This window comes from Bufo gargarizans, unplaced genomic scaffold, assembly GCF_014858855.1.
Source record: "Bufo gargarizans isolate SCDJY-AF-19 unplaced genomic scaffold, ASM1485885v1 original_scaffold_1454_pilon, whole genome shotgun sequence".
NCBI lineage: Eukaryota > Metazoa > Chordata > Amphibia > Anura > Bufonidae > Bufo > Bufo gargarizans.
Genome location: NW_025334367.1, coordinates 357,018 through 378,580, shown reverse-complemented (window position 1 = coordinate 378,580; position 21,563 = coordinate 357,018). Strand labels below are relative to the sequence as shown.

At 43.7% G+C, this 21,563-nt stretch overlaps 1 protein-coding gene across 1 annotated transcript in view; it reads left to right on the top strand.

Annotated features, from left to right (window-relative positions):
- Positions 1 to 2,262: 2,262 nt before the first annotated feature.
- Positions 2,263 to 21,563, top strand: part of TYR (tyrosinase) — a 47,397-nt gene continuing 28,096 nt past the window's right edge. The window contains exons 1-4 of the mRNA XM_044274079.1: positions 2,263 to 3,156; positions 9,678 to 9,894; positions 12,141 to 12,288; positions 19,672 to 19,853. Of these exons, the coding sequence (XP_044130014.1) occupies positions 2,326 to 3,156; positions 9,678 to 9,894; positions 12,141 to 12,288; positions 19,672 to 19,853 (1,378 nt within the window). The 5' untranslated portion in view covers positions 2,263 to 2,325. The remainder of the gene's footprint in view (positions 3,157 to 9,677; positions 9,895 to 12,140; positions 12,289 to 19,671; positions 19,854 to 21,563) is intronic.

Below are 21,563 nucleotides of genomic sequence, written 5' to 3'. Positions count from 1 at the left end.
GAGTTGGTATTTTGTCGCTACTTCTGTTTTCCATAATAATAGGTTAGGCTACTTTCACACTTGCGTTGTGGGCGGATCCGTCATGGATCTGCAAAAACGGATCAGTTACAATAATACAACCGCATGCATCCGTCATGAACGGATCCATTTGTATTATCTGTAACATAGCCAAGACGGATCCGTCATGAACTCCATTGAAAGTCAATGGAGGACGGATCTGTTTTCTATTGTACCAGATTGTGTCAGCGAAAATAAATTCGTCCCCATTGACTTACATCCGTTTGTCTCCGCATCGTCAGACGGACACCAAAACGCTGCAGGCAGCCTCCAGAGCGGAATGGTGACTGATCGGAGGCAAACTGATGCGTTCTGAGCGGATCCTTTTCCATTTAGAATGCATTAGGGCAAAACTGATCCGTTTTGGACCGCGTGTGAGAGTCCTGAACGGATCTCACAAGCAGAAAGCCAAAACGCCAGTGTGAGAGTAGCCCGCGTTACGATATATTGAATTGCAGGTAAGGGCTCATGCACACAAATGTCAATTTTTTTTCAGTGTCCGTTCTGATTTCCTTGTGACCCATATGCAGAACCACCCATTTTAAAGGGGCCGCCAAAAAAACGGAAATGACTCTGTGTGCATTCTCTGTCAGTATGTCCACTTGGTCGTGCCGCAAAACAATAGAACATTGTTATTGTCCGCAGTCCGGACAAGGATAGGACTGTTCTATTATGGGCCTGATGTTCCGTTCTGCAAAATTCGGACCGCCAAACAGCCAATGATCATGTGCATGAGCCCTAAACCTAATACATCATCTCCACACCCAAGGGGGAATAGCAAAGTGCATTTTTACAGATGCCCAGCTTTTCAACTTAGTAAGGCCTCATTCACACGACCGTTGTTCTGGTCCGCATCCGAGCCGCAGTTTTTGCGGCTCGGGTGCGGACCCATTCACTTCAATGGGGCTGCAAAAGATTCGGACAGCACTCCGTGCGCTGTTCGCATCCGTTGCTCCGTTCCGTAGCCCCGCAAAAAAAATATAACATGTCCTATTCATGTCCGTTTTGCGGACAAGAAAAGGCATTTCTACAATGCGGTTTGCAGACTGCAATAAACGGAACGGTCGTGTGCATGATGCCTAAGACTGCATATCCGCAAAATTCGGGCACTGCCCATGTGCACCCCACATCACTTGAATGGGTCCGCAATCCGGAAGGTCGGTGGGGAACGGAGGCACGGAATCCCACAAAAGCATCACGGAGTGCTTCAGTGGGGCTTTTCTCCGTGCCTCCGCACCGCAAAAAAATAGAACATGTTCTATTTTTTTGCGGTGCGGATGGATCACGGACCCATTCAAGTTGAATGGGTATGGATCCATCGCGGCAGCTGAACGGATGTTGCCTGTATATTGGGGACCACAAATTGCGGCCCCCAATGCACGGAACGGCCGTGTGAATGAGCCCTCAGAGTACATTCGTATGTGAGAGACGCACTGCAGCTTTAGGGCTCCTGCACATGACTGCATCCGCATCACAGATGCGCAAAACACAGATACCGGCCCTGTGCATGCCACCATTTTTTTTAACTCTTTTTTGCAGACCCATAGAAATGAATGAGTCCGTTTGCAATTCTCAGGAACTGCAGATCGGACACAGATGCAAAATACAAAAGTGTGTATGAGGCTTCAGGGCACGGCTATGCGGCGGCATTTATTATTGCGTGACATGCTTTGTAACGATAGTCAAGGTGGACTTTTGGGCAACTGTTGCGTCGCAGTCACATCATGTCGCAGTGTGACACAGTATGAAAAACGTTGCACGACAAATTTCGTCTTGTAGACGAGCCCTTAAGCTGTGGATTTTTTTAAATTAATACTATCATTTTTTAACATGAAATCCGGACGGCGGTTTTATGAATGGAGCCCTGATCCGGGATCACACGCCACCCACGCTCTGTTCAATCCATTAGTTTCACTTTTCATGATCTAATTTGCCTGTGACTATTTGTTACTGACCTTTTAATGAGAAAAATAAACATCCAATTAACAAAAAACATCATCTGAAAAAAGAATGGAAAAGTAGATGATACATTTTCCAATTTTTTGGTGTTGGGAAAGAAAATCTCACATTCCAGTGTCTATCAGTTCACATGAGTAGTACTAATGAGGGGAGGGATTCTAAATTTTCTTCACTGGGAGTGAGAGTCAAACATGATATAAGCCTCAACACGTGATTAGGTCAATTAATAAGTGAGGAGAACAGAGAGGAACTTCCTGCCCTGGTCTGTTGTGGAGGGCTGAGGAGGTTGTGAAGTGCAGGGCCATCAGGATGAGAGGTAGTATCATGATATTTGCAGCTGCCGTCCTCCTCTTAGTATTGCCCTCGGCCCATGGACAATTTCCTAGGGCATGTAGCTCAGCGGAGGTCCTTTTAAGTAAAGAGTGCTGCCCAGCTTGGGCTGGAGACGGTTCTCCTTGCGGAGAAGCTTCTGGGAGAGGAACATGTCAAGACGTTGTCCTGTCTAACTCTTCCATAGGTCCTCAGTTTCCCTTCAGTGGCGTTGATGATAGGGAAAACTGGCCTACTGTCTTCTACAACAGGACCTGCCAATGCCAGGGCAACTTCATGGGCTACAACTGTGGGGACTGCAAATTTGGTTTCACCGGCCCCAACTGTACAGTGAGAAGAAGGATGATCAGGAAAGAAATTTTCAGGATGACTTCAGCGGAGAAGGACAAGTTCATCGCCTATCTCAATTTCGCCAAACGCACCATCAGCCCAGACTATGTCATAGCCACTGGGACCTACGAACAGATGAACAATGGCTCCAACCCACTTTTTGCAGACATCAATGTCTACGACCTGTTTGTATGGCTTCACTATTACTCCTCCAGGGATGCGTTCCTTGAAGGTGGACTTGTTTGGTCAGATATTGATTTTGCCCATGAAGCCCCTGGCTTTCTGCCCTGGCACAGGTTTTTCTTGCTCCAATGGGAGCATGAAATTCAGAAGGTGACGGGTGATGAGAACTTCACCATTCCTTTCTGGGACTGGAGAGATGCCCAACAGTGTGATATCTGTACTGATGAATTTTTGGGGGGGATCCACCCAATGAGCACCGTCCTCCTGAGCCCAGCTTCTTTCTTCTCCTCTTGGCAGGTAAGCTCAGATGTATGGTACATTACCGCTTTTTTTTTTTTTATTGGGGTCTGTTCACATGTAGTGGGTTGGTTGCAGATTTGTGTGCAAATTTTTTATTTATTTTTTATTCAAAACTTGTACTTTTACACTGGAGTGGTTAAACCGGCGGCAAAATCTGACTGATCCGTATGACGCTGATGAGGATTTTGACCTGAATATTCAGCAAAACTGGATTTTTTTTTTTATTTTTTTACTGCAAATAAGTTCACTGTGGCTGTAACCTAAGGGCAAGTTCACCTTTTTTTTTTTTTTTTTTTTTTTTGAGGCAGATTTTCCTGCAGGTTTTTCAACCAAAGCCAGAAGTGGATTCCAAAGGAGTCAGAAAAAGAGCAAAAACTTCTACTTCTCCTTCCTGCTGGATTCACTTCTGGCTTCAGCTGAAAAACCTGCCTTAATACCTCCTCCCAAAAAACTGTGTGAACCTATACTTGGAGCTTTAGCTTTTAAAGGGGTTTTACAGTCATACAATCCTACCCGATCTGGCGTGGAGAGATGCAACTTCACGCTAGGCTGTCGGGTTGCTAAGGCAATAATCCAGTGTTTATCATGCATGAGTCCCGTTAACTAGTAGAAGACCCATGTATGATAGTCACTGGGCGTCGGACGATTGACTTGGTGTCACGCCACACATCTAAAGATTTCTTTATCCCTATGTCTGTGGAACTAGAAGACTAGAACAGACCTGGGTCTTGTAGGTTCACATCGGGCTTCATGCACATTGAGCTGTAATTACACTGTTCTCAGCTGTGACGGCGAGCAGGTGAACAGTGAAGAGAACGCAGCGCTGGCAGGAGAGCTGTGTTCTCTTCAAACAGCTGATCGGCGGGTGTATCGGGAGTTGGACCCTGGCAGAGCTGATATTGATGACCTATCCTGAGGATAGGACATCAATATCTGAAACCAGACTATCCCTTTAAGGGCGTAGTGTCTTGTAAGCTGCAGCTTCTATAAACATTGTTTAAGCATAGGATACGCATCTCCTGATACAGCAACCCGCGCGGTGTCGACAATTTGTGTAAATTGTCTGAAATGTATTTTACAGCTGTCATTTAGAGTTAAAAAAATAGGCGCAAAATCAGACTGGTCGCACAAGACATGCATTGCAGTCTCTTCTGGCAAAGCTGTGTAATTTGCAACCTGCGCTGGTGTCAGGTTTTGTTTTTATTTTTGGGACTTTTGTGGTTTTTGGTGCACTTTTGTTGCCATATTTTTACAGTGTGTTTTTTATTTTTTTTTTTTTTTTTATTTTTATATAGCAAAAAAAAAACATGGCAGCTCCAGATGTTGCATGGAAGTCTATGGGAAATATTTAACGAAGCACACACAGGTGTTTTTAGTAGTTTTGTAGTTATTTTGGGTCATTGTTTGAGTATTTATTTTTTTTTTTTTCATATATTATTTTTTGGGTGGGGGGGAGGGGGGGCTAGACGGCGACCTGTCGCAGAAGTCACATGACACAAAAGGGTATGGCTACATGTGTTGCCCAACGCGAATGTCGTGTGACGTTTCATGTAATGTATTTCAATGCGACAGTCACAAAAACGGGTTTTGATGAATGAGGCCCGGCCTAGAAGTTCTGCCTGGAGGGTTCCTTTAAGTCAGCCGCACACGGCGGATTTATGAATTTGTCTGAAAGGCTTTGTTGTCCACAGCAACCAATCAGAGAGCAGCTTTCGTTTTCCAATAAATAAAAATGAAAGCTGCTCTCTGGTTGCCTCTTGGCAGTAGAGGCCTGTTTTTTTTGTTAGACCATATCCTAAATTTCCTTTTGGCCAAGTTCACAGCCAAAAGTTATGTCTTGTGTCGCCGCTGATGTGAGCGTTCATTCAGAGAAAGTTGTGCTTTGTTTCCTAGCGATGGGAAATTATAATTTCTCGTCAGTCGTGTTCTATATTCATTTGGGGAGATTTATCAAAACTGGCTTAGTTGCCCGTAGCAACCAATCAGAAGCCACCTTTCATTTACCAGAGGAGCTCTGAAAAATGAAAGGTGGAATCTGACTGGTTGCTAGGGGCAACTAAACCAGTTTCTATAAATCTCCCCCATTGTCTCTCTAACCAAACATTATACCGTAATGTCATTTAACCCCATAGTAAACAAGATGCTGTGCCCCCAATTAGAGCTACAGGAGTCGCTATATCACTAGTAGAGATGATAGGCAGGAGTTTTAAAAATTTTGGTAGAAGGTGTCTTTCGTCCCATGTTTTAGGCTAGGGCTACGCAATGAGATTTGTTGCGCAACATTTTGACGCATCAATGTCGCGTGACACATGTTGCAGTGTAGTTGTGCCCTATGTCGTTGTGTAGCCCTAGCCTTAGTCCCGTTTTATCATATAGTCCATATATCAAACTGGTGTAAAGTAGAACTGGCTTAGTTGCCCATAGCAACCAATCAGATTACACCTTTTTTATTTTCCAAAAGAGCCGTAAAAAATGAAAGGTGGAATCTGATTGGTTGCTATGGGCCACTAAGCCAGTTCTACTTTACACCAGTTTGATATATGGACTCTATATGGACTATATGATAAAACGGGACTAAGGCTAGGGCTACACGACGACATAGGGCACAACTACACTGCAACCATGTAGTTGTGCCTGGTCTACTTCATACCAGTTTAATAATTAGGCCAGGTCTACTTCATACCAGTTTAATAAATGATCCCATAGATCTTCGTACAAAAAACAGCACCGCTCTTGTGCACGGCTGTGTCTGGTATTGGCGCTCGGCTCCATTTAAAGGAATGGATGACCTACTTTCATAAAACCAGGGGTTGTACCATCTGGTATATAGATAAGATGGGCCATAAATGTCTGATGGTTGAGGGTCTCACCTGTGGGACCTGCTCCTATCAAGAACATGGTGAGCACGTCCGTTCACTGCTAATGGACTTCACAAAATAGCCAAGCACAGGATCACTCGGCTATTTTCACATGTCTCATAGCGGTAGAGGGACCACTTTCATATTCCCCCAAAAGGAGGACACCATAACCGGACAGTGGATGATGATGATACAACACACATAATGGAAACCATAAACTGCATCAGTGGATGTTACAGGGAGGAGGTATCCCAGGCGAGGACTACAACTCCCAGCATGTCCAGACCATTATCAGAGAAGAATTCAGAGTGGGAGAATAAGAGGAGAGGACTAAAACTTCCAAGGTTCCTCAGGCTCGCTACTTCTCCACTGCTGAACTCCACCCCTGCCTAAACTGATCACAGGTCCTAACCACTTCTCCTCTCCACTGCTGAGCTCTAGCCCCACCTGCACTAATCACAGGATGGTGATGTCATCACAGGTCCTTCATCTTGTGCACTGTGGCAGATTGAGACCTGAACCTATTGGACATTTATGGCATATCCTTGCAGAAAAAGCAAGTTTCTATAGTAGAGGTGGATCCCAGGGAACGCTGTCTCACTGTCCGTAGTACTGTTCCATGATGTCTCTGCAGTCTTCATTCTGGTTGCTCCACTTTATTCCCTTTTCACGCAAGTGTCCCCACCTCTGAAGGCCTATTACCGAAGCAGGGATTATCCATATACAGTATATAGCGGGTCTTATCATTTGTGCTAACTGCTACAGAAGATCAAGATTTTGTATATAACTTTTAATGGCGTAATATTGCCGAAATAATAAAATAAATGCTAAAAAATATATTTTCAATTAATATTATCAAACTGGTGTAAAGTCGAACTGGCTTAGCTGCCCATAGCAACCAATCAGATTCAACCTTTCATTTTCCAAAGGAGCCGTCCAAAATGAAAGGTGGAATCTGATTTGTTGCTATGGGCAACTAAGTCAGTTCTACTGTACAGCAGTTTGATAAATGACCCCATAAGTGTAAATAAAAAAACAGCTTTCTGATGGAGCGATCCCGTTGAATAATCCACCGAATTTCTTGCCCACAGCGACCAATCATAGTGCAGCTTTCATTTTCTAGAGGAGAATATAAAATGGAAGCAGTGCTCTGATTGGATGATATGATCGTGTAAGAGGAAAAACTGTCTTTATTGGTTTCCTAAATCTCCGAAATCAAAGCCAAAAGAAAAATGGCGATGTCTGCCTCTAATGTGAGCATTCATTCATAGAAATCCATGCTGCAAGTGACCAGATATGCTTTGTGTGTTAGTGATGGCACGTTATAATCCGTCACTGTGTTTTCTATATTCGGTGCGTCTCAGCTGACTGAACGTTATTGCGGCCCGCGTTGTTTAAGGGGTATTCCGATTGGTTGAAGCTGTCCACGGTCTCGGAGATGGCCGAGTACAGCTCTCTGCTGTCTCCTGAATTCCCATAGAAATGACTGGAGTTGCTGCACACATGTGCAACCCGCCGCTCTGTTCATTTCAGGGGGCTGCAGAGGGTACAGGGGCCCTGTTCTCGTGATCGGTGGGGGTCCCAGCGGTAGGACCCCCAACGATCTAATAGTTATCCCCTATACTGTGGATAGGGGATAACTTCAACCAACGGAATACCCCTTTAATGTAAAGTAAATAAGATACTGAGCCCCCGATTAGTGGTAAAGGAGTCAGTATACCTCTAGGAGTGAAGAAAGGCAGGCTTATGGACCCGTTCTGTCAGTTTAGTTTGTCTTTCAGGCCTCGTTCCCATTGTTTTTAATGTGCTTGTTCACATATTGGTACTTTTTTTTTTTTTTTTTTTTAACTGACCATAACAGCCCAAATTTGCAGGGACTGCCTCTAAAAATGAGACTGTCCCTGCGAATTCAGGACTGTTGGCAACTATAAAACTCTATTACTAGTGGTGTCCAAAACTGCATATAAGGGGGCAGCACCATGCGGAAGGGTTTTGGTTCAGCAAATGACATTACTCTTCTCACGTAGAGGTACAGCATGCTTAATGGTTACTATTAGAGATGAGCGAATTTCCTCTTATGAAATCTATTCACACTTTGTTTGTTGGTTAAAGGAGAATTGCGTTACGGATTCCATTACCACGGGCCATAAAGCAATTCTATGACGGAATGCCTTTAGAGGCATTCCGTTATTTGTTTCGTCATAATAGAAGTCTGAGTCCTCCCCTGCATAACGGAAACGGGACGGATCCGTTTTGCAGCCCATAGACTTCTATTATGACGGAATGCCTCCTAAAGGCATTCCATTATGCATTCCGTCATAGAATTGCGTTATGGTCCGTGGTAACGGAATCCATAACGCAATTCACCTTTAACCAACAAACTAAGTGCGAACAAATAAAAAAAAAAAATAATAAAAATTAAATTTGCTTACTTCTAGTTCCTATCACATTAAGTACTTTATTACGCTTGGTTGTTGTGGCTCATGCTTGGTGGGTTAGAGGGGTTGTGCAGGCAGCTTTATATTGATGACCTATTCTCAGGATAGGTCATCAATATCTAGTTGGCAGGGTGATGACATCCGGCATCAGCGTCGATCACTTGTTTGAAGAGGAGATGGCGCTCCATGTGAGTGCTACTTCCTCTTCATTACGCTGTCCATCATCTCGAAAGTCTCAGACGTGCAGTGTAATCACAAATACCCGCTCAGTTCACTTGAATGGAGCGAGTACCTGTAATTGCACTACGCCGCCACTACAGGGGAAATGACAGGCAGTGTAATGAAGAGGAAGCGGCTCTTGCATGAAGTGCCACCTCCTCTTCAAACTGGTGATCTTGGTTGCTAACCCTACCCCCGCCTAAATGTTTCTTCCAGGGTTGTACTAGCCACTTGTTAACAATTCCCTGATAACTTTTTGAGTCCTTTTGATCATTACCTTCTGGTCACCCATGCATATATGTCGTCCAAGCCTTTTGAATAGGGACACCATCTCTTTCGGAGGGAAATGTGCAAGTACACCCAACAGTACACTTGAACTTGGCACATAAATGTATTTTGTTGGGCCCTTTCCTTAGAAACTGATCCATGCCTCTTGCCTAGTTTTCCGCCTTCCATGTGGCATCAGCCACACGCTGCCTTACTTCACTCTAGCAGCCCTTTACAAAAACCTTCCGCTGGACTGTTGTACTACAGAGCCATCTAGTGGTTGAAGTTATTATTGCAAGCATCTATTCAATCCATTGGGTAACTTGCACACAAAACTGGTGAAGTCAGTTACATAAGTGCACATTTATGTTGGTAGGGGATAATAAGATTTGATTCCTTTACATTGCAACGTGGTCTGCTGTATGTTATTGTCCTACACTAGTTCACTCTTGGTCATTGTGAGCGAAGGTAAGTCCCCAAGGCTCCTGGACTTTGACAACTGCTGTGCTTCCTACTGTGAGTTATAACTCTATATATTGGCTGTGCTTGGCTTGGCCATGTGTATGTTTATTTCAATGGGAGGAGGGAAATAAGTTGCTACTAGACACCCCTGGCATTGGCTTATTTCCTATGACATGTGCCGACCCTTCTTTCTCCCTCCATGTGCCATCAGAAGATAGAGGGGCCTCATATACTGTACATTACGTTGAAGGTAGATATTTTTCTGTGTTCTCAGGTTGTGTGCAGTCAGCCAGAAGAATACAATCGCCTAAGAATCTTGTGCAATGGCACAAATGAAGGTCCCTTACAGAGAAGTCCTGGGCGCCATGACAGAAACCGGACTCCTAGTTTACCCACCTCAGCTGATGTCGAAGCCTGCTTATCATTAACAGATTATGAAACTGGGCCCATGGACCGCAATGCAAACTTCAGCTTTAGGAACACTTTGGAAGGTAATTTTGTCTTTATCTCTTGAAAATTAAAGATCTTAAAGAGTTTCTTTACTCACAATTTAATAGTCTAGCTAGCAAATTTCTAAATCACTTCATTTAAAAAAATCTGCCTCCATCCACCTGAAAAAAAGATGTAGGTCATTGCTACTAGGGGTCTCCTTTTGCACCTAATTTGCAGTTCCCTGCCTTTTGTCAGGCAAGATCCGTCCCTGGTAAGTCGGAAGACGGTTCACAAGAAATGGGGACGTGTCCTTTAGCTGAGCTCCTGAACCTGATAGAACTGCTTCTACACAGCTTTTGAAGATAATAGGAGCCTCCTGTGTGTACATATGTGGGCTTTTCGCCTCCTTTTATCTGTTCTGTGAGCTCCAGAGCTGAAAAACAAACATAGTGAGAAGCAAGGGAAAGAACACTACAGCAATACAGTGCTGGCAGATACCATAGAAGGGAGATGTCCCCTGCTTCTGAGTGAAATGCATCTAGCTGTGCAGCTGAAACTGGGACTAATGTGGCTGAAAGACATTGGGGAAGAACAAGAAGACCTGTTCTTCAACAGTTATGTCTGTACAAAGAAAGACAGCCATTATGCAAACTCTTTTTTTAAAACTGGGCACACTTTACACAGACATTAAATATCTACAGGTTTCCTCGTTTAACTTGCATGCATAGCATTAACATATTCTGTAAAACTTCAAAACCATTCGCTCGCTGTCACCAGTGGAAATTTTTAATGAAAATGTCTTTAGAGTACACAGAGGAAACCCACACAAACAAGGGGAGAGCATACAAATGCCATTCAGATGTTGTCCTTGGTCTGATTTGAACCTAGGACCTCAGTGCTTCAAAATAGCATTGCTTACCACAGAGCCTCCATAAGAACGACTGGCATGAAAACCCCAAACTTTGATGTGCTGACATTGGCTATGCTGTCTGTAATAGGAGGATGATGAAGGGCCTGGAATGTGCAGTGATGCAGCGGCTCACTGCTAAAAGTTATTTTTCATGAGTTAAATATTTAATGTCACATATGTCTTTATGCACTGTGTATCCAAGTGGTTGTGTATGGGCAACACTGGCAGTCTTAGCCTAGTTTCAGGATGAAGGGCTGGTCACACCCCCCTGTTTAGGGCGAGTCTTAGTTGAGCAGAGCTAATTTTTGGCCAAGTAGACCCAAAGAGAAGCCTTATTCAGGAAACTCCATTAATGGGAGTGAAAAGCTGCCAGAGGACAACTTAACCCCAAGGGAAAGAACAGACAACCATCAAGGCCGTGAACTGGATTTGGACAGTAAATTTACTGCTGGTTTATGGCAATAACACTTTACTGCTCGTAGAAAGGGTATATTGCTTCGGCGCCCACCACACTTTGACACGGTCTGGCCATCTGAATTTCAGATGGGGAATTGCAGAAAGAGTTAATGAGAATAGAATTGCACGCCTGTGGTTGTTTGGGAAGATTGCAAAGTGAACTTGGTTAGGGCTCGTGCACACTGGCTAAATGGTGGTCTGCAATGCACGGTCACAGCTCTTGTGCCTACTGCTTGAATGGGTCCACAATCTGCAGGATTCAGTCCGCACTACAAAAAAATAGAACATGTTCTATTTTTTGCAGTGCAGAAGCACGTACCAAAATCCTATAGAAGCACTCCGTAGTGCTTCCGCTACTCATCGATCTGTATCTTGCGGATTGCGGACCTGTTCAAGTGCACACGGCCAATGCCTGTATATTGCAGACCCACTGTTTGCCGGCTACAACATGGGCCGCACACGTTTGTGTGCATGGGCCCTCTAAGAATTGGGGAGGATCATACCATCATTGCTACTGTCTATATATGACTATTGGGAGACTCGTACTCTGTAACATACTCTAGAACTGTCTATAATGCTATATGAACTACTACTCCCAATACCTATTCCATAAAGGGAGACTTTGTTTAATGTAATGATGTCTCCACCATCCCATTGCTGGCCTCCATCTTTGCCCTCCTGCCCTGCAACCACCTACATAACATCAATCGCATATCATAAAATGCCAGATGAGCCCCCCCCAAAAAGCCCAGGATGTGCCTCGAGGGGTGAAATGGTGCACCCTTAATTCACTGCATAGCCCCTGGGGTCATTGAGGACAGTCACTGTTAACCACCACTGCTCCGATCAGTGCCTTAACTACCACTCCCCTCCTCCTGTGGTTCTCTCCATATGTTTTTTGCATTTATTTTAAATGTGTGTCTCACTCCTGTTTTCTAGGTTTTGCTAATACTCGGACTGCAATTGCAAACCGCTCACAGAGTAACATGCACAATTCCCTGCACGTCTATCTGAATGGTTCCATGTCCTCAGTTCAGGGATCTGCTAATGACCCTATTTTTGTTCTTCATCACGCGTTCGTCGACAGGTGGGTTTTCAGACGTGCTTCATAAGCATCAGAAATAACTGTTCCAAGAAGCTGATGTACCGGCCCCATCACGATGATGAGCTGAAATGACTCTGTCCTTAAATACTAGGTCAAGCTGTAGGAATTTGTGATTTTGAATATGAAAATGCCATCAGGAAAAGGTAGAAGACCTGGAGAAAACAATTTCAGGGGGCCTTTGAACTGGTCTTCAGGCTGGGCTGGCCTTGGTTTCAATGGTGTACCTTTAATTTTGGTGTACCTTAATTTTAACTTCCCTCCCACCCCTCCTCTTTGTGGATGTACCATTAGAGGTTCGGGATCCCTAAGGTCAGCCCTGGCCCCATATCTTGATTTAAGAGGGAGAGGGGAGACTTGTCAATGATTGCTCCTATAACTGTTCTCACTGACCTCCAATCTCAAAGGTGATTATATGCAGACATAAATTTGTAGCCCAGGCCGATATTTTTGAAAAAACGAAGACTCATTCGGTGGTTGTTATATGGCCATATTTTAGCCTCCGTACTATGGGTGCAAGTTCTGTTTGAACTGTGGAACTACTGATCTAGAGACTGCAGCATCCTAGAGATATTGGCCCTTAAAACCATGGTCAGGCTTTTGGTGGCCAAATACGGATGCAAAAATGTGGCCAAATTACAGAAACCTTAACATGTTTGTTGGTAGATTCGAGGCATATAAGACAAGCCTAAAACCAGGTCAGGATCACAGGAAAGTCGCCTTTTTTCAACCTAGGACAGCCCAAATTTGCCAGGACTGTCTCTAAAAATTGGGCATAACCCCTGCGAATTTAGGACTGTTTGCAACTAAGCTAATAATTTTTGGGACACACAAGGGGGGGCTATAAGGTTCCTGAAGAAATAGTTTCCATCTTTCATTTGGAGACCAACCACAAGTAAAAAAGCAGTTTAAACACGCCTGGTTCAATCAGATGTTAGGACCTCCTGAAGCCAGCTATTTTTAGGGTATGGCCACACGTTGAGATATATTAATATAATATTTTATATTTTATATATTCATTTTTTTTATGCAGTTTTTAAAAGCTAAATCAGGAGCTAATCGTAAAAGGAGAGAAAGTATAAAGGACAGACACAACTCCTTTTTTTGAATTAACTCTTGGTTTTGGCGTCTAAAACGACAGGAAACCTGAACGTATTGCCATAGCCTTACTGTAGGAAACATTGGTAAAGTGATTACTAAGCAGTGATCAATGGATGTGTAGTAAATAGAATCTGGTCATCCTGTTCTTTGTGGAGGACTTCCCTGGGGAAAGTGGTCTAGAGAAGATGACCTCTTTAAGGCCCCTTGCAGACGAGCGTGTCCGGATGCGTTGCAGCAAACCCGCGCGAGTAGGTAGCCAATTGCAGTCAGTTTTGAGTTCCGTTCAGTTTTTATCGCGCGGGTGAAATGTAAAAAACTGAATGTGGTACCCAGACCCGAACTTCTTCACAGAAGTTCAGGTTTGGGTTAAAGGTTGTGTAGATTGAATTATTTCCCCTTATAACATGGTTATAATGGAAAATAATAGCATTCTTAATACAGAATGCATAGTACAATAGGGCTGGAGGGGTTAAAATAATAATTTAACTCGCCTTAATCCACTTGTTCGCGCAGCCGGCATCTCTTCTGTCTTCTTCTTTGAGGAATAGGACCTTTTTATGTCACTGCGCTCATCACATGGTTCATCACATGATCTTTTACCATGGTGACTGATCATGTGATGGAACATGTGATGTGCGTAGTGACGTCACCACAGGTCCTTTTCCTGTGCACAGCAAAGATGAAGACAGAAGCGAAGCCGGGCTGCGCGAGTAAGTGGATTAAGGTGAGTTAAATAAAAAATTTTAACCCCTCCAGCCCTATTTTACTATGCATTCTGTATTAGGAATGCTATTATTTTCCCTTTATAACCATGTTATAAGGGAAAATAATAATAATCTGGTCCCCATCCCGATCGTCTCCTAGCAACCGTGCATGAAAATCGCACCGCATCAGCACTTGCTTGCGATTTTCACGCAGACCCATTCACTTCTATGGGGCCTGCGTTGCGTGAAAAACGCACAATATAGAACATGGTTTAATTTTCACGCAACGCACAAGTGATGCGTGAAAATCACTGCTCATGTGGCCAGCCCCATAGAAATGAATGGGTCCGGATTCAGTGCAGGTGCAATGAGTTCACCTCACGAATTGCACCTGCACGGAAATCTCGCCCGTGTGAAAGGGGCCTAAAGGTGTGTGGCAGCAGGCCCAGAGGGGGATAAAAACACCTTCAGTTCACTGATTCCTCTTGACACTCCCCTCCGGTGTCTACTTCCTGGTCCTGTGTCAACACACAGAAGGTGCCCGCTCAGCCAATCACTAGGGTATTATACAGTAATGACTGGAGGTTCTTTAGGGGACATTATAACACTATAAAGGGGCCTTATTACTACTGGGGGTACTATGATTGCCATGGAGGATACAGCTACTAATGGGCACTCTTGGGGAGCAGTATCATTATTAGTAGCATTGTAAGGGGTAGTAATACTCATGAGGTCACTCTGGGAGAGAATTAATGCTAGTAAAGTGAATTCTATAATTTCTGCACTACAGTATTTGGGGGCATTGGGGAGCAGAGTGTGCACAGGAATGGGATTAGCAGCAGGATAACACTGTTGGGGCACCATGGTGGGAAGAATGCTAAAAAAGGTGAAGAACCTAAGATGTCTGCACAGAGAAGAGAGGTGGCTGAAAAGTTGTCATGGGCTGAATGGACAAGATGCGGAAAGAGAATCTCACCTGTTGTTCACTGGATATATACTGTAGTAGTGTGTGTGTGTGTGTGTGTGTATGTGTATGTATATGTATGTATGTATGTATATATATATATATAATATATATATATATATATTTTTAGTGCTGTAAACTCCTCTATATTTGGTAGTGCTCAATGTAATGTCCATCCAGCAAGTAAATTATGGGGCACATTTATTAAGGCCATAACTTTACACCCCGGTCTTAATAAACCCCTAAACTGGTGGTGGTTCCACTGAAATCATGAAGTGCCAGCCTCTTAACTTCGGCGGATCCTCCACCACTTCTAAATGTGTCTTAGTGTACATTTAGACCTTTTTCTACGCCTAAAATGGGCGAAGAAAATGGTAAGAGAAGGGCCTGTCCCCTTCCCTGCCAACGCCATTCCCACTTATTTAGACCTGGGAGAGTCGCTTATAGAGAAGGATTTTGTAGATGGTAGATTAAATTATAGTATACAATGTCAATCAGCTGCTTCTAAGGCCACCAGGATATTGTCATGCATTAAACGAGGCACAGACTCACGGGGCAGGGATGCAATATTACCACTTTACAAAGAGCTGGTGCGGCCTCATCTGGAATATGCAGTCCAGTTCTGGGCACCAGTCCATAGAAAGGATGCACTACAGCTGGAAAAATTAGAGGAGAGCGACTAAACTGATAATGGGCATGTAGAGTCTTAGTTATGAAGAAAGATTAAAAGAATTTAATTTATTTAGTCTTGAGAAGAGACATCTAAGGGGGGACATGATTAACCTGTACAAATATATAAATGGGCCATACAAAAAATACGGCGAAAAACTGTTCCATGTAAAATGTCCTCAAAAGACAAGGGGGCACTGCCTCCGACTGGAGAAGAAAAAGTTCAGTCTCCAGAAGCGTCAAAGCTTCTTTACTGTAAGAACTGTGAATCTGTGGAATAGACGTCCTCAGGACGTGGTCATGGTAGGAACAGTGGACAGTTTCAAAAGGGGTTTAGACAAATTCTTAAAAGTAAAAAACATAAATGCTTATGAAAACATGTAGAAATCAGAGTCTTGCTTCCTTCTGGGATTTGCGTCCCCCTCCTATTCCTTGGTTGAACTTGATGGACGTTTGTCTTTTTTCAACCGTATTAACTATAACTATGAGCGGGTAGGAGTTTCAGATTGCGGCACAACTTATTTAGTGAATGCTGCATATATGCGTTGGGGTTTGGGCCCAAGATATTTTGAAATCCTAGCAATGCCCCTGCCTTACTCTGTACTGATGAGGCGAAACCACAAAGCAATTGTCTTTTTTTTTTCCTTTTGGAGATGTCTCTTGTTTGACTGAGTTTTCTGCTTTCTGGATAAGACCTAATTTCCATATATATATTTTTTTTTCCCATGATGCATTGCCTCTAAGCAGCTCTCCATACACAAACTGTCTCTTTTTAATAAGAAACGGTGCTCACGACAAATTGGTTAGAAATTTCATAACATTGGCTCTGGACCTTTTTAAAAACAGTAAAATATTCTGTTTCACTACAACCAAAGTAATAGTATATGAACCTTTTAATGCTGCCAGCTCCTGTACGGTGATAGTCTAACAATCTCCTCTGTTCCCTGTAAAGCTCAGCTCACTGGCAGAGACTTTCATTTGCTCAATGGGATCCGACAGTGCGATCTAAGAACTGGCAGGACGTTGAGCTTTTTCTGCTGTATTGAAGTGTCTCTTCCGTGTGTACATAAAACATGTCCCCTGCTGATTGTGCGTGATGGTTTCCTAACGCGCCGTCCTCGCCGGACCCAAGTAGCTACAGCTGACAAAATTTTACAAGAGAGACAACAGTTAAAATGGGAATCGTTCCATACTCAAAGAAGCTTGATATGGCGTATAACGAGCGATTAGCAAAGACACTGTTTTCCTATTAGCATTGCTTAGACCGGTTTCTAGTTCCCTCCACAGGGAGCAGAAATATGGTTGGAGGCTATAAACCGACCTGCAAGGAGAAAAGACTGAGCAGGTGTGGATTGCAACGATGGTATTTGGCTTTCAAAATTGTCATATGCTTCAAGGACGAAGAGGATTTATCAGTGGGAGAATGCTTTGGAACTGCAGCGAGTCCCTGAGGAGTCGATTTAGAGGATGGGAGTGGTAGTGACCCAGTTGTGTCAGTGTATCCCTGGGGGTCGGTGCAATGGGAATGTACTACTGGAGAAGGAGAGAATGAGGACAGAGTTAGGGCTCATGCATGTGAACGTTGTTTGGTTCCACATCCGAGCCACTTTCCCCCCCCATGATGCAGACTCAAGAATAGGCATTTCTATTCTGGGCCACCTGTTCCGTTCCACAAATTGTAGATCCTCAATTTGCAGACCGCAAAACATGGTGCAGTTGTGTGCATAAACCTTTAAACTTCTCTGGCATCAGTAGCGATGATGAAGGCAGGTTGGGTAGTGGCAATTTAACACTTAGGGGGGTACCAGCCTATTAAAGTTATGGTTGTCTTGGCTATAATCCCTCACCTTACAGCAGTGTCTTTAATTAGGGCTGTAGCAGTTCACTCTGTGCTGTCTAGCGTCTCAAGGCTTCACTTGAGGACTGAAGAATCTACAATTTCTCTGGAGAATAGGTAACAGGAGTAATAACTCAGACGTGTGCTTCCTCTCCTGGCAAGACCAGCCCCACTGCTACCAAGAGTGGAGGAACAGGTTGGTTAGCCCTGGTCCTGGTTAACTTTCGTCATCCATATCCTCTCAGGGCCGCAGGTTGAGCATGCCTGCTCTAATGGTATGCACGGACAGAAACCTACAAAATACCTAACAATGCAAACAATATAAAAATGGTAGAACCTGCAGGTCTGGGGTACTATAAAACCATGCCATTTCCAGGGTCTAACAGGCCCACCAAATTCTGAGGATTCTCTGGAGGAGCCAGGCTTTGATACGGAGGCTGTGAACCATCCCATGAGGACAGCTAGGCTAATTGATGGCTTGTGATTGGCTGAGCAGCCCTGTCCTAGCATTTGTGGCATATCTAACCAGAGGCAGGAAGTGAGGAGCAGCGGGGACCGGAGCAGCGTCGGAACAGCAGCAGCAGGGTTCGGTGGAGGTGAGCAATGATTCTGTATTTTATTTTTATATTTTTTTTTTTTTTTACCTGTTCTGACTACCTGTTTTTTTTAAAACTTCTTCCGGGAAAACAATTTTAATCCCTGGACTGTTAAATCCTAAGAAGTTGAGAGAGAACTAAAATCTTTTCAACGTATATCAAAAATGTTAACCTAGAATTCACGTATTATACATTATTCGATAATCTCTGCCTACTGTATATTAAAAAACAAAACCTTGTCCTTCACACCCCACATTCCGCTTGTGGAATTACTTTTTGACTTTCCATTATGAGATGCAATCATGGAGTCCTTTTTGACAGAGTTGATTTGAATTGTTAATATAAGCAATTAGAAGACTGCTTTACGACCTGGAAAAAACAAACTCCTATAGTTATGCAGCCAGCGAGTATTGAAATGTTAAAATGCAGCATCTCTTGGTCCCAGCATGCCATCTGCTGTTGATGGATCCTAAGAATGTCATTGCCAGGTTTGGTTTGTGAACAGGTGCATATCATTTGAATGGGCTGCGGTCTCCCTTCTTCCTGCTCGCTGCTGCTGTGTCTATGGTGCGAAGGGAGACGGTACATACGCACTGCGCGCCTTCCCTTCATACAGTGATCGGCAGGAGTGTCGGGTGTCAGACCCTCATTGATCTGATATCGATGACCTATCCGGAGGATAGGTGGTCAATATTAAAAGCCAGGAGAACTCCTTTTAAAGGGGTTATTCAGCTCTGGATAGGCCATCACTAGCCGATTGGCACCACCGCTGTTTGGGTGTAGCTTAGTCCCCAGAAGTCTGCACTGGAACAATACAGTCAACCTTGTAGTGGATGGAGCTTGTTACTACAGCATTCCTCCCATAAAAGTCAATGGAAGCTGGGCTGCAATAATGAGTTCTGTCCGCCACACCACTCGTTCCATCGTCAACTTCTAGAGACACTTGAACAGCTGATCTGTGGACCTCCACCGACCATTAAAAGCTGGACAACCCATTTAAAGAGAATCAGTCTGCTCTATGGACATCTCTTACTAAATACCTGTATTCCTGTGTAGTGCCATTTCTGTTATTCCCCCCCTAGAAATGTATCCTAAAAGTTGATAGCTAGCAGTTACCACTCGAGGGGCTTGTCTCTTCATACTTTATCGTTGTCTAATCAGGGCTCCCAGTGTCGGATTGTGCAGGGACACACACCCCTTGAAAAGGGGAAGGGTAACACCCAGTTGTAACTTTATTCATAGGTTTTCCTGAGGAATAACAGGGGAACGTTACAACACAGTTTTAAGAAAAGATGCTCCGGAATTATTTCATGGGGAATGCAAATATTGACTAAAGCAGACATGTCAGAAGAGTGGACGGGGCCTTATTAAAAGTCTGTCCAACATGGACAGACTCTTTTCAATACAGTACCGTTCATTAGTTCTAAAAGTAGACTCCCTATAACTGTGTGTGTGTGTGTGTGTGTTATTATAAGTTGTTGTTTTTCTCTTTGTCAGCATATTCGAGCAATGGCTTAGAAGACATCAACCATCACTAGATGTCTTTCCAGAAGCCAATGCGCCGATTGGTCATAATCGAGGCTTCTACATGGTTCCGTTCATCCCGCTGTATACCAATGGAGAGTTCTTCGCCCCATCAAGAGACTTGGGATATGATTACGACTATCTAGCAGAAGCAGGTACTGAGAATTCTGTTGTGGGTCAAATCTACTTAAAAGTGTGTAAACTGAAAAGTTCTACCAGCCAATCAGTCGATGGCACTCTTTTGGAGTTACGCCAATCAATTTTTATTTTATTTATGCTTTTCCAATGGAAAACTGCCTGAAAATAATTCTCCATACACCTCCGTGTCTCTTCACTACTCCCTTCCCTTATCCAGCCAACCCGTCCCTTCCTCTGTACTGATGAGCGGCAAGAACCCTGGAACAGCTGTCTACAGATGGGAGCCTCTGGTTTGGCTGGTATGAGTTAAAGGGGTATTCTCATCTCAGAAATTGATGGCATATCACTAGGATGTCACATAAGTGCAGGTCCCACCTCTGGCACCTGCTCCTATCTCCAGAATGAGCCCCCAAAGTAAATGGGAGCTTACTGCGCAAGCTCAGCCACCATCCATTGACCATGGGACCATGGGAATTCCGAATAGTGAAGTTTTTAAAAATTAGGTTTGGCTGCTTTGCTGAACTTTGACAAGAAATAATTCGTAACAAATCGCATACTATTGTTTTGGAGTGGGCGCAGTGAAGGGGAACAGCAATTTACGCTTCCACCGTCATTTAGCCCCTCAGATGCCACGTTCACCGCTTATCGCAGCATCTGAGAGTTACATTCAGCCCAGCAGGGGGTTAATTGTGTTAAAAAATAAATAAAAAATACGTACTCGCCTACACGCCATTTGATGATGGAGAGGCCGTCGCAGCCATCTTAATTGAAGAGAATGTGCCAATTCTCGCATGCGCTGACGTCACTGCACCCGCCCAGCCTGATGACGTGGTGACATCACATGTCGGCACGCATTTTCTTTAATAAAGATGGCTGCGACTGCCTCGCCATGATCAAATGGATGAGGTGAGTGTGTGGTTTTTTTTATTTTATTTTTTTTATTGCCATTTCAGGAAAGCTTGATTGTTTACCAAGAAGCTTTGTGGCAAACTAAATTTGTACTGAAATTCGAATCGAAATACACTTCGTTAGCACTGGCTTAGTTATTTCTGCCAGTCCTATGGCAGTGAATGGTGTGCGTGGTGTTCTTTCCATTCACCTCTATGGAATTTTGTGAAAAGGGCCAAGTGCGCTATAGCGGTAAATGGAGAGCACGCCAGAATGATGATCTTCACTTCAGGGGTCCTTTCTGGGTCCAATCTATAAAAAAAAATGCTGATCATGCATGCATGCAAAATACAGTTGTGTGCATGAGTTCTAAAAATGATGTGCACCTTTAGAGAGCTGATATATGGCAGTTATAAATCGCCCTGATACTGGAAATATTTTCTTTTTTTACTTCACCATTTATGTTTGTACCTTTTTCATGACGACCAAATAATACCGAGACTAATGGGATACTGTGTGTTCACACTTGGCAGATTTGTTTCAGAAATTTCTGCAACTGTCCCTTTTGATCTGACTTGGGGCTTTGTAGACCAATGTAGTTGTCACTCGTCAGCATAGGTCTGATCGACGGAGGACCAGCACCCCTGCTGATCAGTAGTGTTGAGCGCGAATATTCGAATATCGAATTTTTTTCGCGAATATCGGCACTTCGCTAATTTGCGAATATTTCGAATATAGTGATATAAATTCGATATTTCGAATATTCGTTTTTTTTTTTTTTTTTCTTTCCCACTTCCCTAAAGTTGTTCTTACCTGTCCTTTGGATTCCTGGCTGCTCC